At 41.0% G+C, this 18,100-nt stretch overlaps 1 protein-coding gene across 1 annotated transcript in view; it reads right to left on the minus strand.

The window, feature by feature from the left end:
* Positions 1 to 18,100, minus strand: part of LOC111024918 (Leucine-rich repeat protein kinase family protein) — a 41,153-nt gene continuing 23,053 nt past the window's right edge. Inside the window, exons 16-20 of the mRNA XM_022302736.2 lie at positions 10,541 to 10,824; positions 10,224 to 10,275; positions 9,769 to 10,019; positions 806 to 940; positions 1 to 604 (exon numbers count right to left, since the gene is read on the minus strand). Of these exons, the coding sequence (XP_022158428.1) occupies positions 263 to 604; positions 806 to 940; positions 9,769 to 10,019; positions 10,224 to 10,275; positions 10,541 to 10,824 (1,064 nt within the window). The 3' untranslated portion in view covers positions 1 to 262. The remainder of the gene's footprint in view (positions 605 to 805; positions 941 to 9,768; positions 10,020 to 10,223; positions 10,276 to 10,540; positions 10,825 to 18,100) is intronic.

Below are 18,100 nucleotides of genomic sequence, written 5' to 3' on the forward strand. Positions count from 1 at the left end.
TAAAACAAACTGAATAGCTAAATTAATTAAGGTATTATACATATGACTTAACCCCAACCCCACACTGTTTTCCTCTAAAAAAGAAAAAAAGGGCCTATCTAGACTAGACGTACTCGGCCGACTGTTGAGAAATACAACGATCATGTCTGCAAAACTATATACAAACTGAGATTGAGCTTGTTATTGGGTGTAAATAGAGACTGTACAAGAATGATGTAGGCGACATACAGACAATGTTAAAATAGTAGGATTTCCAAGTTTTCTACCTGGGTGTGATGGTGGGAATTACTCCACTTACAAGGTTGCTGCCAGAGACTTCTGATATGTAAAAATTGTTCATGTTGGATGATGAAGACGGAGGACTAGTCACTTTTATCACATCGGCGATCAAAGGCTCCCCAATTTTCGCATCAGACTCTGGCAGCATAAGCCAGATACTTTCAAGTGTTCGAACAACTTCTGCCATTGAAGGGCGTGCATCGGGGTCGTCTTGGCAACACTTAAGAGCCAATGTCACAAACCTTTCCACGCATTCAACGGGATATGAGCCCAATCGTCCATCAATTATTGAGAAAATCTTTCCGGACTGATATCCAACCTTAACCTGTTAAAGACAATTCAAATATTAGAAGAGATACTATAATCCCTTGAACATCCCCAAGAAAAGAAAACACAAAATAAACAAATATGGAAAACATGATATCATATCCTTTACTACTCATATCGCATTCATGATTATGCACTTGGAGATAAATTTGTCTCAAAGGTTTAGGTTTCCAGTCCATAACGGATGTCATTCTGATACCTCTCTGACGATGTTCTTGCCATGTGAGATTGGGTGCCTCCCAGTCAAAAGCTCCATTAACACAACACCAAGACTATAAACATCACTCTTATCTGTCAATTTATGAGTCAAGAAGTACTCTGGATCAAGATAACCCTGCAAAATGGAAGCATGAAATTAAGTGCACATAAGTAACCTTTAACTAAACTCAATCTAGGAAGTTTAACCAATTATTTTACTGGAACAGAAATGTAGAGAATAAACAACAGAAAATAATTTTAGTTCAGAAGATTCTCTTTCTCAATATCAGGTGCCTTAGTATAATGAGCAAAAGTTTGATATTTTCATTTGCATCTCAACATCTCATTTCAATTATCCCACGATAGAACCCGAAATATATTGAAAGATAAAAGATAAACGAACTGCAATAACTACCAAGTAATTCGACATACTTGGACCCTCCCCTCTTGAGATATCACTCAAGCCAAAACCATTCTCACTAATTGGATACCTTCACCATTTCCCTCTCCCTCTATTTATAACTAAAGCTTCCAAACCCAATTACCAATATACCCTTAATACCCTAACAATATCCCTAACCTATCATAATAGCAAACCTATCATTACCCCGCCCTCAAAACACACCATGTCCTCGAGGTATGGTTAAACTAATTTTTTTTCCTTTTATTCAAGACATAACCAAAAGAAATTAAAACCTAGCCTTCAACAGCAATAAGAGAAACCCCAGTCGGATCGACTGCTATAGTGGAACATCTGTGGGAGGTCGGTGGCCGGTGGTGTGTGATTGATGACGGTAAAGACGTGAGCGGTGGGATGGCGCTGGCTGTCGGCAATGGCAGATCGAGGTAGTGTAGGCAGCGTGGATGCCCATCGAAGCAGCCGATGGCGGATGGTGGTCGAACGACAGCCATACCATGGTGTCGGTGTGCGACAAATGAGGGTGAGCGGTGACGTGCACAGCCGAAGAAGCAGAGGTTGAGGGCAGCGGTGACTAGGGCTACGTTCTGCCTGTGGTAAGAAGATGCCCACTCGGGCTAGCTTTCGGGTTAGGCCTAGAGGATAGCCCGGCCCAAAACCCACTCAATCTCATAATTTCAAAGTCTGCTCCAGCAAGAGAATGGGCCGTAACACAATTAAATTTTAGCCCACTCAATCTCAGCCCACTTGCTCTTTTTCCACAATCTTCTTCAGTAACATTCACGTGGGTATTAGGGTTCCTTTTGCCTTCTCTCTTTTGCGATCCGACCCATGGCTTTGATTATAGCCCATCTTTCTCATAACCGGAGAAAATCTACCAAACCATGCCTTGAGAGATTGTTTTAATCCATACAACGTTTTTCTCAATTTACAAACTTTATTTCTTGCTTGCTCAAAACACACCATGTCCTCAACGTCATATTGTAACATGTCTCATCCATGATTGACAGCAAGAGATAAAAGTATTCGTACTGTGTTCATCTTGGCAACAGTTGCAAATGTTTCAAGATAATCAACTTCATATATTTGAGTGTATCCTTTAGCCACTAACTGATGTAGCCGTTAAAGGGGTTATTTGGTTAAAAACTGTTAGTTCTTATTGTTAGTCAGGTTAGGTAGTTAGACTCCAACGGATTAGTTTCTTTATTCTAGTGTACTAAGACTCTTACCTATAAATAGGAGTTCTTCTGTTCTTTAGAGGTAGACTTCAAGTTTAATAAAATTCCCTTTCAATTGGTTTACACCAAATTGGTATCAGAGCATCAAGATTCTTGGGCTCGTTTAGGAAATGGCCGGTAAGAAGATAATTCCAGCGGTTGGGGATTCTTCTACAATCAGGAAAGAGACGGAAGACACCGCCGTCCTCTCTCCACAAACCACGACCACCCGTTTGGTGATGGTTGAGGGGGCAGTTGAAAGCCTCCAAAGGAATGTGGTTGAGATTCGTCAGATTTTGTTTACAATAGTGGACAAGCTAGATTCACTTCAACTTAACCAAGATTGTCCAAGAAGTGATTCTGCAAGAGAGGGCCATGGAAAAGGAATAAAGATTGGTGCATAAGAAAGGCAACCAGCTCCAAGAATACATCAAGAACCCCTCCCTTTCCCTCAGCGCAATCAGCAACAAAATGATCCAGCGCTTGATCTTCCGCGAAATAACATTGGTATGTTCCAAGATCCTTTCCCAGCCCCGTTTCATTATCAAGAACCTGGTAGGTTTGGCAACCATCAGCGCTGAAATATGATCAACCGGCGACGGGCTGTTCACATGGAGTCATCTAATGAAGATGATGACTCTAGAACGGGACATGAATCGCAGGGGCAACCGACGACTTAATCCAAGGTATCATGAACCTAACGAATATAAAATGGAAGTGGATCTCCCAACTTTTGATGGCAAGCTTGAAATAGAAGGGTTTCTTGAATGGGTCAAGAATGTAGAGAGCTTCTTTGGATATATGAATACGCCTGCCCATAAGAAGGTGGATCTTGTGGCTTTAAAACTCAAAGGTGGGGCTTCCGTTTGGTGGGAGCAATTAGAAACAAATCGTCAAAGGTTTGGTAAGCTGTCCATCCGCACTTGGGAAAAAATGAGGAAACTAATGCATGCTCGTTTTCTCCCTATTAACTATGAGCATGTTCTTTACAACCAATACCAAAATTGTAGACAAGGGAGCCGCACCATTGCAGACTACACCGAGGAGTTCCACAGATTGGGAGCAAGGACAAACTTAGGAGAAAATGACCAGTATCAAGTTGCTAGATTTGTGGGCGGCCTTCAGACAGACATTAAGGAACGAATTCAAGTTCAACCTATTGGATTCATGGATGAAGCTATTGCCACAACCATCACAATAGAAGAGCAACTAGGCAATCGCTTTAAATATCAGTACCAAAGACGTCCTACTAATGCTGGTACTGGTGGTTTCAAGAAAGGAACAACACCTACAGACAAGAGTCCAAGTCAAGGCGCAGCCTCTAGTTCTAAAGGTAAGAGTACTGACGAAACAAAAGGGGGGGACCCTACCAAGAAACTCTACAATACCTATGCCCGACCAACGATGGGAAAATGCTTTAGGTGTGGCCAAGTGGGCCATCTATCTAATGAATGCCCGCAAAGAAAGGCTATCCATCTTATGGAGGATGACAATGATATTGTGCTAGAATTGGACGAAGACATCGACGAAAATAGATTACTTCTTGGTCCAGATGAAGGGGAACAACTCTCTTGCATTCTTGAGAGAATTTTGCTCACTCCCAAGACTGAATGTTTTCCCCAACGCCATGCCTTGTTTCGGACACGCTGCACTGTCAATGGCAAGGTTTATAATGTTATCATTGATAGTGGGAGTACCGAAAATGTGGTGTCTACTAAATTAGTAACAGCCTTAAATCTTAAGACTTCTCCCTACCCTAACCCATACAAAATAAGTTGGATCAAGAAAGGGGGAGAAGCCCCTGTTACTAGCATCTGCACCATACCTTTGTCCATCGGAAACAACAACAAGGACCAAATCATCTGTGACGTTATTGATATGGACGTTTGTCACATCCTTCTTAGCCGACCATGGCAATATGACATCCAAGCAATCCATAAGAGATGCGAGAATACATATGAGTTTTCTTGGATGGGCAAAACGGTCGTGCTCTTTCCTCTATTAGGTCCTATCTCGTCCAACACTAAGGAAAAAAGACAGGTCTTCTTTTTTACTATTGGTGTAAACCAATTGAAAGGGAATTTTATTAAACTTGAAGTCTACCTCTAAAGAACAGAAGAACTCCTATTTATAGGTAGGAGTCTTAGTACACTAGATAAAAGAAACTAATCCGTTGGTGTCTAACTACCTAACAATAAGAACTAACAGTCTTTAACCAAATAACCCCTTTAACGGCTATATCACTACACGTGCTTTATACCTCTCAAGTGTTCCATCTACTTTATACTTCACAATATATACCCATCGACAACCTACTGCTTTCTTATCTTTAGGCATAGTAACCAACTCCCATGTTCTATTTTTCTCTGAGGCCTGCATTTCAAGATTCATTGCTTGTCTCCATTCTTCATGTTGTATTGCCTCCATATATGTTTTTGGAATATTTACCTGAGTAAGATTTACCATAAAACTTCTATACTGACTTGAGAGTTTGTCATAGGATACAAAGTGAGATAATGGATATTGAGTACAAGTTCGTTTTCCCTTCCTCAAAGCAATAGGCAAATCCATATCTGATTCATCATTAGTGGATACTATAATGTCAACTTATTATTGACATTTTCCTCGTCAATTTCAGTTCCAGAGATATGTTCAAACTCTTGGACTTGCTTATCTTTTTCAGTATTCCTTCTTGAATAAACCTGTAATGGCATAGTAGTAGGAGGGTTAGATGACTCTGATGATCTGTCTACAAATGAAGAAGGTTGGTTGGGGTCAATTCCAGTAGGGTTTGGAGGTGATGGTAAAGAGTTTGAAGGAAAAATGAGATTAGGAATAGGTAAATTCTCATCTTCCAACAATATTTCCTCCCCCTGAAGATAAGGTGAAGTAAAAAAGCTATCTTCATAAAATGTAACATCGGCAGAGATGAAATACCTTTTAGAAGAAAGATGGTAGCATTTATATCCCTTTTGAGTGTTCGAGTATCCAACGAAAATACATTTGAGTGCTCATGGATCAAGTTTACCTCGTTGACGACTATGAACGTGAACAAAAACTACACAACCAAATACTCTAGGAATCAAGTTATTTGTTGTGCGGAAGTCAGGGTAAAATTGTGATAGGATATTCATGGGAGTTTTTTGATCTAGAGTAACAGATGGTAACCGATTGATTAAGTAAGTGGTTGTTACTACAGCTTCCCCCCAGAAGAATTTAGGAACGTTTCTTTGAAAAAGAAGGGCACAGGTCACATCCTTCTTTCGGCCACCCCATTTTGTTGAGGAGTTTCCACACAAGACGACTCATGAATAACTCCATGTTTTTGAAAGAATGATGTTAAGGTTTGGTTGAAGTAATCTCGAGCCTTGTCAGAACGAAATCGTTTGGATTGGATTCCAAATTGATTTTTGATCATATAGAAGAATGTTTGAATGGTAGAACCAACATCAGATTTTTGTTTTAAAAGATAAACCCATGAAACCCTAGTACAGTCATCAATGAATACAATAAACCAACGAAATTTGGAAGTATTTGGCACGTTGGAGGGGCCCCAAACATCACTACGAGTAAGAGAGAAAGGAACTGAAATTCGTTTATTATTGCTAGGAAATGGAACACGCTTGTGTTTAGCAAATTCACAAATGTCACACTGAATTGAATCAAAATTAAAATTCTGGAACAGATCTGGAAATAAAATCTTAAGAGATCTAAATGAGGGATGTCCTAACCTATAATGATACAACCAAAAATTATTTAAAGAAGGATGAGTTTGTGAGGAAACTAAGATTTGAACATCTTTCCCAACACTATCTAGACCAATAGGTTCATCAAGATAATAAAGTCCATATTTTTCTTTAGCAAGTCCAATCGTCTTCCCATTGTCTTGGTCCTGAAAAATACAAGAAGAGAAAAGAGTTACTCTACATCCCAAATCTTTGATCAAATTTCTTATTGATATTAAATCAACAGTTAAACGGGGTATATGGAGCACATTTTTTAAGATAATGTTTGAATTTATTTGGACGTCTCCTTGACCAGCTACGATTAATAGAGTACCATCTATGGTAGATATTTTTTTATTGCTCGGACAAGGACTATAGGAGATAAAATGACAGCTACTCTTTGTCATATGATCAGTTGCACCAGAGTCAATAATCCAAGTAGAGAGTTTAGAGTGTGAAGTTGTACCTGAAAAGGCTACCGAACATGTACCTTGATTAGGATTTTTTTTAAGGTTTCCAAAAAACTTCTTAGCTTTTCAAATCTTATCTGTGTTTAGTTCTGGTTTTTTCAAAACTCTCTTCTGTCACAGCGTCTTTCTGACTTGATGAAATGTGAGCTTGACTATGTCCTTTATTTGCACTATCTTTATTCGACCAATTCTTGGAATTTGAATTCTAATAGTTTGCAGGTTTTCCATGTAGCTTCCAACATTTATCCTTGGTGTTCCCAGGTTTCTTGCAATAAGTGCATACTACACGGTCTCTATTTCCTAATTTTCCACCATCCCAATTGTTAGCTCATGTATGTGTACTATTTTCTACCTCAGTCATTTTAGTACCTCCTATTTTCATGACCGATCCTTCTGTTTGTGGTTCTAGCATAATACTATGACGAGATTCTTCACTTCTAATTATGCCAATAACCTCATTTAGGGATGAGGGATCTTTGACCAAAATTTGTATTCGGACAGCATCAAATTCTACATTGAGACCTGCAAAAAAAGTATAAATTTGGTCTTTTTCGACAAATTTTTTTAGAGTAGCAGCATCCTCAGTATATTTCATGTCAATACATTGATAGTGATCCAGTTCTTGCCATAAGCTTTGAAGAATTGTAGAATATTCTATCACTGTTCAATTACTTTGTTCTGTTCCAAAGATACGAGTTTTGATATCAAATATTTGTGCATCGTCTTTTACTTTGGAATAAGTTTGTTTCATTGTTTCCCATATGTCCTTTGCAGTCTTAAGAAACATACATGTATCACTAACAATCGGAGTCATCGAATTTCATAACCAAGACATGATCATTGAATCTTCTTCATCCCACACATCGAACTTTGGATCTTCTGGTTTGGGTCATTTCCCAGTAATGTGATTCAATTTTCCTTTTTCCTTTTAAGAACGTTTGAACAAGTTGAGACCATTTTAAATAATTTTTTCCATCCAACCTATAACTAGGGTGGATGTATTGTAGGTCTCCCGTGGAAGATTTATAATTTTCTTCCATAATAGTTCCCTGTTAGACTTTGATTTTAGGAAAAACAAGCAAAACTAGACCAAACTAAGCAAAATCGGGCCAAACCAAGTAGAATCAGACCAGAAAAGGCTGAACCGAATCAAAATTAGATCAAACCGGGCTGAAACTAAACCAATACGAACCGGATCGAGCAAAACCGAACCAAACCAAAAAAGGTGAACCTAACCAAGTAATATTTAGTTCTCTTTTGAAACCCTAGCCGCCACTCTTTGAGAGAGAAATACCTAGCACCCACGAACACAGAAAATCCGATGACCACGAACGGCACATCCAGAACCCGACGACGGCTGCTTCTGACGACGACTCCGATGACTGAACAACTGGCGGCGAACAAGACCTTGGCGAAAAACAGGTGATCGAACAGCTACAGCGATGCAGACTTCGAACGGTGGTGACAACAGTGTATGAACAGCAACGGCAACGACGACTGAATGATGGAAGAAACCCACAAACAGGAAAGAAACCCGCGAACAAGAAAATAGTCGAGATGAAGGCCAATCAACAAAAAAACCTCACGGCTCTGATACCATGTTAATTTGACAAGGGAAAAATAATTCTCACTTGATTGCTACAAATGATTGATACAAGACTTTATAAATAGCAATCACAAAAAGAAACTAAAAAGAAATTCTTGCCTATTAGGATAAGGAAATACTTACCTATTAGAACAAGAAAACCCTAACCTAAATAAAACAGGAAACCTTTAAAATAAAATAAACTATAATTTAACACCTTTCTAAGGTAGCGGCAATGCCGCAATGGTCGATACCAAACAATGTGAAAGAACTTCGAGGATTTTTGGGGTTGACTTGTAACTACCGAAAGTTTGTAGCCAATTATGGTACCATTGTCGCTCCTTTGACAAAACTCCTTAAGAAGGATAGCTTCCAGTGGTCATGTAGCGACGGAAGCCTTTGAGAAGTTAAAGACCGCTATGGTAACCTTACCAGTATTGGCTCTTCTTCAGCATACCTTTTGTCATTGAAACGGATGCGTCTGGAACAAGATTAGGGGCAGTCCTCACCCAACACCAGCGACCAATTGCCTATTTTAGCCACACACTATCACTGCAGAATCAGGCTAAATCAGTATACGAACGGGAGCTAATGGCAGTGGTCCTTGCTATTAAGTGGTCTGAGCTTTTCCGTCTATAGGGTACCACATTGAAAAGGAGTACGGCTTATCATCCACAGACGGATGGACAAACCGAGATTGTGATTCATTGTTTGGAAACCTATCTGAGATGTTTCTATAGTGAGAAACCGAAGCAGTGGGGTCGATGGTTAGCTTGGGCAGAGCACTGGTACAACACTACATTCCATAGCTCTCTGGGCACAACACCTTTTCAGGCGGTTTATGGAAGACCCCCCACCCTTGGTCTTGTACAGGAGTCAGCAGACCACGAATGCCACCCTTGATCAGCAACTTAGTGAAAGGGACTTGGTGCTCGAGAAGCTCAAGGCTCATCTGAAAATGGCTCAAGATCGAATGAAGAAGTAGGCGGATAAACATCGAGGGGATGTGGAGTACGCTGTCGGGGATAAGGTGTTCCTCAAGGATAGACCATACCGACAGAAGTCAGTGACAAGCCGTCGAAATGAGAAGCTGAAACCGAAATTCTTTAGGCCCTATAAGATTCTGCAACGAGTAGGCAAGGTAGCTTATCGTCTAGAACTATCCACAGGGGATCTGATACACCCTGTCTTTCATGTGTCTCGGCTGAAGAAAGCAATCGGAGATACCCCAGCATCTAGAGCGATCAGTCCAAACTAATACTACCACTGGGGAGCAAGAGGTTCTCGTAAGTTGGAAAGGGTTCTTCCCTGTCGAATTGGTGGGTTAACTACTGTATTGCCTGAGGGCTTTTTCGTTTATTGAAAGCAATCAAATAGTGAGGAGATACCTCACATCCTGTAAAACCTCTATATTCCCAACATAGGCACCTCTAGTTAATAATTATAACAAAGGATATCTTCCTTATAAAATCTAATAAAACTTTTGATGATATTAGCAGCAACAATTAAGTTCATACATTGCATTTCCACAAAATTTCAACAATCTTACCGGTGTCCCTTTTACAACTGTCGATACATGAGCAGGCACATCACCTTCGGTATCAGGTAGAGGTGCAAGTCGTGAGAGTCCAAAATCAGCAACCTTTGCCATAAATTTGGAGTCTAATAATATGTTGCTGGACTTGATATCCCGGTGGAATATTGGAGGATCAGCTTCCGTATGTAGGTATAGGATTCCCTTAGCAGCACCCAGGGCAGCTTTTAATCTTGTGGCAAAACTTAAAGGTTCGGTAGAATTTACTGTAGTAACACATGGATGCATCATAAGCAACGCTTGAAAAAGTGACATCAAACAAAAACTCACCAATCAAAAAATGTGTAATCTTCAGTTGACAAATAAATGAAAGAATAAAAACCATCCAGCATTTTAAAGCTGTCAACAATTTGCATAATTGAAACAGAATCTTTGAGAATTAATTAATAGGAACATTGGCTGAAGTGTACCAGAAAGGTGATCCCTCAGCGTGCCATTTGACATAAACTCATAAACCAACATCTGCAAACAAAACCAAGTCTGTTCAAGGCTAAACTTCAAAGTCAAGTTGACAAAAAGGTAATGTTGTGGGAGCAGATAACTTATAAGTTCTGTCCCATAGTAATTAGACCAACAGAAACTTCCCCCTTTAGGAATATGAATAAAAGATTAAATATACCGTTACCTAAAAACTTAAGCTTTTGGGGCTAGTGATAATTAGCAGTCTTTGGAGAATATTTTTGTTTTAATTTACAATGATAAATAAGTAAATCATTCCACAAATTACCTGCTCCCCTTCTTCATCACAATATCCAATCAACGCCACAAGATTTCGGTGGTGTAACCTTGACAACAATTGTATTTCAGTTAAGAACTCTTTTTCACCCTGTAGGGAGCCCTCCAGTGCACGTTTGATAGCGATAGTTGTGTTATCTGCTAGAATTCCTTTGTAAACCTTTCCATAACCGCCTTGACCAACTACCATGGAATCATGAAAATTGTTTGTAGCTAGGGCCATTTCATGAAAACCAAACTCCTTTACACCCTCAATCTTCATGTAGGCCTTTGTGACTGCATATAAATGAAGATCGAATGTTAGAAAACCACAATACTCCAGACCAATATATGGTCTCTTCTTATTCTTTACAGTGACCAAGAGAGCTCTGACATTATTCCATATTCCAGTCACCTAGTTTTGGAAATTTGATTATCAAGTCTTAAGAGATAAGTCTGATAGAATCTGAAACAAAAATTAAGGCTCACAAAATCACTATAGCATGTGATCTAATGAGCCCTAATGTAATATAATTCCATTAAATAATTAAGAAGTATTAGCATCAATTATACAAATATAAGTTGTTTCTTTGTATCTTTTCATCTATCAATGAAAAGTTGTTTCTTGTTAGAAAAAAAAACAAATATAAGAATTTCAAGGAAATGGAGTAAAAGGTAATTAACTGGGAAATTTATTATTCTAAGATGACTGATGATAAAGTAAAAGGCCATTCAATCAACACATGATGGATTAAAAATTCATGTAAGAGGGTGGCCTTCAAACTCCAGCAACAAAAAATTTGGCTGGAGTTCTCCATCCTATATGGATGGATAATCCTGAATTGTTTACACAGGAAAAACATTGCCACAGACGGTATCAAACTACTACTACCACTTTGCATTAAGAAATCCATTACAAGTTTACAATATTTTGCAACCCAAAAAGTTAAACTGAAATGAAAATTTCAACTGAGACATGATCAAGTAAATTTTGTTTAATCTTGCAACATGCCAATCAACCACCTTTACTGATGTAAAGACAGCAGAGAAACTTTTATTCAATGTCAGAATGAATCCTTTAAAATACAAAAGAGTTGGTTTTTATAGAAGACCAACCTAACTAACTATCTATCCAAAGGCTAAACATGAAACTAACAGACTAACAGCTAACCAATACTAAAAACCTACATCATATTCCCTCCTCCTTAAAAGAAACTCGACCACGAGTTTATGTAGCTAAATGGAAGGTGTCTGCCGCTTGATACTCATAGATGTCGGAAACGTTGAATATGGGATTTATGCACAGATCAGTTGGCAGATTGACCTTGTATGCATTATCGCCATATTTGTGTAAGATTTCAAATGGTCCAATCTTCTTATTATGAAGTTTATGATATGTTCCGGTAGGAAATCTGGACTTCCGTAGGTAAACCATCACCAAATCTCCGACTTTGAAGTGTTTTTCTCGGCAATGGCTATCTGCATTTTCCTTGTAGCTTGCCATAGCATTTATCAAGTTGTCGGTGACCTCTTTATGCAGCTCTACTATCCTTTCAGCCATGTGTTCAGCCTCCTAATTAAAGTCAACATTATAAGGAATATTAGCGAGGTCTACAGTAAGTCTAGGGAGTTTAGTGTATACAACTTCAAAGGGGGACTTCCCTGTGGAACGATCTCCCATGTGGTTATAGGCGAATTCGGCTTGAGCAAGTGTGAGGTCCCATTGCTTCAGTTTTGTTCCACAAAGACAGCATATAAGATTCCCTAGTGTGCGGTTAGTAACTTCAGTTTGGCCATCTATTTGAGGATGGCTGGTAGTGCTGTACTTCAACCCGGTATCAAATTTCTTCCACAAGGTTTTCCAAAAATAACTCAAGAATTTCACATCTCTGTCAGAGACAATGGTCTTTGGTATACCATGGAGTCGCACAATCTCTCGGAAAAAAAGATTGGCAACATAGATGGCATCGGAAGTCTTTTTGCAAGGTAAAAAATGAGACATTTTGCTAAAACGGTCGACCACGACTAAAACTGAATCATAACCTCGTTGTGCCTTTGGCAATCCTAGAACAAAGTCCATCGACAAATCCTCCCAAATAAATTTGGGGATGGGAAATGGAGAGTATAGCCCCGTATTCTGTGCTTGCCCTTTAGAAGTTTGGCAAATAAAACATTTAATAACAAAGTTATACACATCTTTCCTTAGTTGAGGCCAATAGAACCGGGCAGCCACTATGTCAAACGTTTTATCACGTCCCAGATGGCCCGCCAATCCACCACTGTGCAGCTCTCGAATCGAGGATTCCCGTAAAGATGTATGGGGAATGCACAGTCGGTCTCCTTTAAACAAGTAACCATCAACGAGGTGAAAGTCATTACAATTGACATGTTGGTTGCATTGTTGCCACATGGTGTGCAAGTCACTGTCATGCTCATATGCTGTAGGGAGGTTGTCAAAAGCAATCACTTGGCCGGATAATAGAGTTATCCTATTAATGGTTTTTTAAGTTTGAATGTACTTAAGGGAAAAGTGGTCGGTGAAGAGAATGAATTCACGGCCGATTAGGTAGTGCTCCCATTGTTCAAGGGCTCTTATTAAGGCATAGAGTTCTTGTTCGTAGGTGCACCATTTTTGCTAGGCGGTGTGAGTTTTTCACTAAAATATTCTAATGGGTGACCATTTTGGGAAAGAACCGCACATATACCTATCCTCGAAGCATCCACGGCCACCTCAAATGGTCGAGAAAAGTCAAGAAGACCTAGAACAGGTGTTACTGAGTTTGTCCTTTAGGGCATCAAAACTAGAGGCTTGAGGTGTATCCCAAAAAAATTTTCCTTTATTTAGACAATCCGTTAGGGGTGCTGCCAATTTACTAAAATGTTTTATAAACTTTCTATAGAATGACGCAAGACCTAAGAAGCATTGGATGTCTCTAATAGAGGTAGGGGTAGGCCAATTTTGGATTGCAGAAATTTTAGATGGGTCGACAGATATGCCAAATTGGTTTATATAAAAACCTAAGAAAGCTATCTCGGTTGTCATGAAGGAGCACTTAGCTAGGTTGACATAGAGCTTATTTTTATGTAATGTTTCAAACAAAATGCAAAGGTGCAAGATATGATCATCACAGGTTTTGCTATAAACAAGTATGTCATCAAAGTATACAACAATAAAGGTGTCAAGAAAAGGTTGCAAAACCTGGTGCATAAGGCGTATAAATGTACTTGGCGCGTTGGATAGTCCAAAGGGCATGACCAGCCATTCAAAAAGGCCCGTATTGGTCTTGAATGCTGTTTTCCACTCGTCTCCAGACCGGATTCGAATTTGGTGGTAACCGTTCTTTAGATCTATTTTGGAGAAGCAACGTCCGCCATGTAATTGATCTAACAGATCAGATAGACGAGGGATCGGGAAACAGTATTTGATGGTTATCTTATTGATTGCCCAACTGTCTACACACATGCGCCATGATCCGTCCTTCTTTGGCGCAAGCAAAACAGGAACGACACAAGGACTGATGCTTGGCCGAATATGTCCTTTGTTCAAAAGTTCTTGTATCTGTTGGTGCAGAATTTGATATTCAGCAGGACTCATCCTGTAGTGGGGAAGATGAGGCAAGGATGAACCGGGCATAAGGTCTATACAATGCTGAATATCGCGCAGAGGTGGGAGTCCTATAGGTTCTTCTGTTATTTCATGAAATTCTTGGAGTAATTGGGAAATACCAGGGTGAGTGGGAGGAGGAGGAGATGTAATGGAATCTCCCTTAGCAACGATGGCAAGGAGAAGGGATTCATCCTTCTGTAGGAATGATTTACCCGGGATTAAGGAGAAAAGTTGCTTGGGTGGAGAAGGATTATCCTTTCTCTGTTTATTATCTAAGACCGTTGGTAAAAGAACGATCTTTCTTCCCATCAAACTAAATTCATACGTGTTTTCACGGCCCCGATGTATAGCTTGGAGATCATACTGCCAAGGTCGGCCTAGCAAGATGTGGCACGCATCCATATCCAAGATGTCACATATAACTTGGTCTTTATATTGGTTCCCAATATAGAGCGGGACCGTACAAACTGATTGAACCTGGACCTCGCCTCCTTTGCGGATCCACGAAACCTTGTAAGGCTGTGGGTGAGGATCGGTTTTCAAATTAAGGGCAGTGATCCATGATAACATTGCAGATTTTACCATTGATTGTGCAGCGAGTGCGAAAAAGGGAGTGGCGTTGATTAATAACATCAACCTTTGGAGCAAGAAGGACGCGTTGGATGACACAGTTAACAGGGTCCCCTTCATCGGGTTCAACATAGGTCGTGTCATCATCAGCAATAACCTCTTCATCAGGATCGTAATGACCTTCTTCATCCACTAAGGCAACGGCACGCCGCTGAGGGCAATCGTTGGATAAATGGCCCACTAGGCCACATCTAAAACACTTGCCAATAGTAGGCCGAGTGTCACAATCGCACCTTTTCAAAGCAGCTCGAGGATTGTGTGGCACTAGCTCTAGCTCAAACGAGCAAGTCAGCCGAGAAAAACTGTAAGTTGCGGGCAATCTCGGTCGTGGGTCTAGCCTCCGCTCACATTTTACGAGAAAATTGGTTTTAGAAAACGTGAGAGAGAAAAACAGTTGAAAACATCTTTAAAACAAGCATTGTAGACATTGGATACAAGAAAGCTTTGATTGCAAGAAAGTATACAACACTTGGTCGGGGGGAGGTTTGATGACTACTTGGTCCCCCCTAAGGTACATTATAAGGCATTTTTGGTGTGGCAGGTGTAGACGTCCTAAGTAGTGAGGAGTCACTCAGTGGCCTACAGGGCCCGTGTGAACTCCGATTGGCTTGAAATTTGGCGTGCTTACATATCTTACTAATACACACCTAGTTCCAAAGCCGCTCGGCCAAATTCCACCTACAACCCCAAAAACCCGATACAAGAAAATTATACTAGAAAGCTTTAAAGACATGAAAGAAAAGAGAGTGGTGAGGATGGTTTGGACATGCGGCCATGGGTAACACACCCTGGACAAGCATGCCCACAACATTCTCCCCACTTAAACAGTTGACGTCCCTGTCAACTGCTGCAGCTTGAAGTCCTCGATCTTCGTCTTCCAGGCTTCAAGGTCTTCTTCTCATTCCCATTTGGTCTCTGCATCAGGTAAGTCTTTCCATTTGACGAGGAACTCCTGAACTCTTCGAACAGGTCTCCCCACCTTTCTAGTTCTCTCTGCGAGGATTTCTTCTGCTTCTTTGTCTTCCTTCAATTTGAAGTCAATGGCGGGCCGCACAACAGTATTACGTTCGTCATCCTCAAGGTCGGGGTGATAAGGTTTTAAGTTGCTCACATGGATTACCGGGTGGATCTTCATCCAAGTTGGCAACACCACCTTATACGAGACACTCCCCACCTTCTTAACGATTTCCACTGGCCCCTCGTACTTTCTCACGAGTCTCTGGTCTTTGCGCCCTCGGAAACAAATATGTTCTGGCCTCAGCTTGATAAGAACTTTATCGCCTATTCGAAATTCGAGAGGGCGTCTCTTGCGGTCGGCCCATTTCTTCACGTGCTTGGAAGCTTTTTCCAAATATGCTCGAGCAATCTCTGTCGTCTGCTTCCATTCCTTTGTGAAGTTGTGGGCTTAAGGACTTTTCCCAGCATATGGGTGGTCAAGGATATGTGGCATAGACGGCTGTCTTCCGCACACAATCTCGAAGGGGCTCTTTCCTGTTGAAGAACTCGTCTGGCCGTTAAAACAGAATTGGGCCACATCTAATAGTTGAACCCAGTTCTTTTGTCTGGCATCGACGAAGTGACGCAGATATTCCTCGAGCATGCTGTTGAATATCTTTGTCTGACCATCGGTTTGTGAATGATAACTCGAGGAAATGTTTAAGCTTGAACCCAGAATAGAAAAAAGTTCAATCCAGAAGGTCCTTGTAAATCGACCATCCCTGTCGCTAACAATGCTCGTCGGGACTCCCCATAACTTTACTATATGTTTAAAGAACAACTGGGCCGTCAGCTCGGCGGTACACGTCTTGGGAGTCGGAATGAAGGTTTCATATTTGGAAAATCGATCAATAACGACAAGAATGGCTTCATGTTCTCCTACTTTTGCAAGTGGGAGATGAAATCGAGCAACACACTCTCCCATGGTCTCGTAGGAGTTGGTAGGGGTTCGAGCAACCCTGCTATTTTAGTCCTTTCTACCTTATCTTGCTGACAGGTAAAACAGGTCTTCGTGTATTGCATCACATATTCCTGCATATAAGGCCAAAAGTACCCCTTTTTCAACAAAGCATAAGTCCGTTGCCACCCAGGGTGACCAGCCCATAGAGTATCGTGACACTCGTATAGGAGCTTCTTTCTCAGGTCTCCCATTCTTGACACATACAGTCTGTTTCCTCTTGTAAATAGCATGTCCCCTTCGACCCAGAAATGGCGGGTCTTCCCAATCTTAGCCAACTCGACCACAGTTCGGGCGAAGGGGTCTCTTTGAAGATATTCTCTGATGAGGTCGCGGACCGACCCGTCCACTTTGCTGGCGTGGATGTGGGCTAACATGCACAGGGCCGCATGTTCGCCTTTCCGGCTAAGAGCGTCGGCAGCTTGGTTGGACTTTCCTGCCTTGTATTCAAACTTAAAATCAAACTCGGCTAACAATTCCTGCCACCTGGCCTGTTTGGATGTTAGCTTAGGCTGGTTGAAGAAGTGGCAAATGGCACTGTTGTCCGTCTTCACCACAAAATATGAACCCAACAAGTACTGCCTCCAAAACCTGAGGCAGTGAACGACCGCTAGCATTTCTTTCTCTAATACGGTATAGAGTCGTTCCGCATTGTTCAGCTTACGACTTTCGTAAGCGATCGGGTGGCCATCTTGGAGAAGGACGCCACCTAAAGCATAGTCTGAGGCATCCGTTTCTACTTCGAATGGCCTCGTTATGTCGGCTAACCCAAGTACTGGGCCTTTCATCATGGCCGCCTTTAGATCTTCGAAGGCGTCCTAACTTTCCTTTGACCACATCCAGGTCATTCCTTTCTTCAGTAACTTTGTCATTGGGGTGGCTCGCCATGAGAATCCTTCGATAAATCGTCGATAATAGTTAGCCAACCCCAAAAAGGAGTGCAACTCGGTCACAGAGGTAGGGACTCTCCATTCTTGGTTCGCCTTTACCTTATCTGTGTCCATACTGATTTGCCCCTGTTCGATCACGTGGCCAAGGAACGTGATCCGCTTTTGTGCGAACGCACACTTTTCCTTCTTTACGTATAACTGATTCTGTCTTAGTTTGTCGAAGACCAATAGGAGATGGATCTGGTGCTCCTTCAGCGTCGGACTGTATACCACTATATCGTCGAGATAGACTACCACAAATTGATCGAGATATTCGTGAAAGACCTGATTCATCATAGTACAGAACGTGGCAGGGGCATTCGTTAATCTAAAAGGCATCACGAGAAATTCAAAAGCCCCATACCTCGTCACACAAGTAGTCTTAGGCTCGTCACCTTCTGCAATACGCACTTGGTAGTAGCCCGACCTGAGATCCAATTTCGTGAAGTATTT

This window comes from Momordica charantia (assembly GCF_013281855.1).
Source record: "Momordica charantia cultivar OHB3-1 chromosome 3 unlocalized genomic scaffold, Mcharantia_2.0 BLBB01000003.1, whole genome shotgun sequence".
Lineage (NCBI taxonomy): Eukaryota > Viridiplantae > Streptophyta > Magnoliopsida > Cucurbitales > Cucurbitaceae > Momordica > Momordica charantia.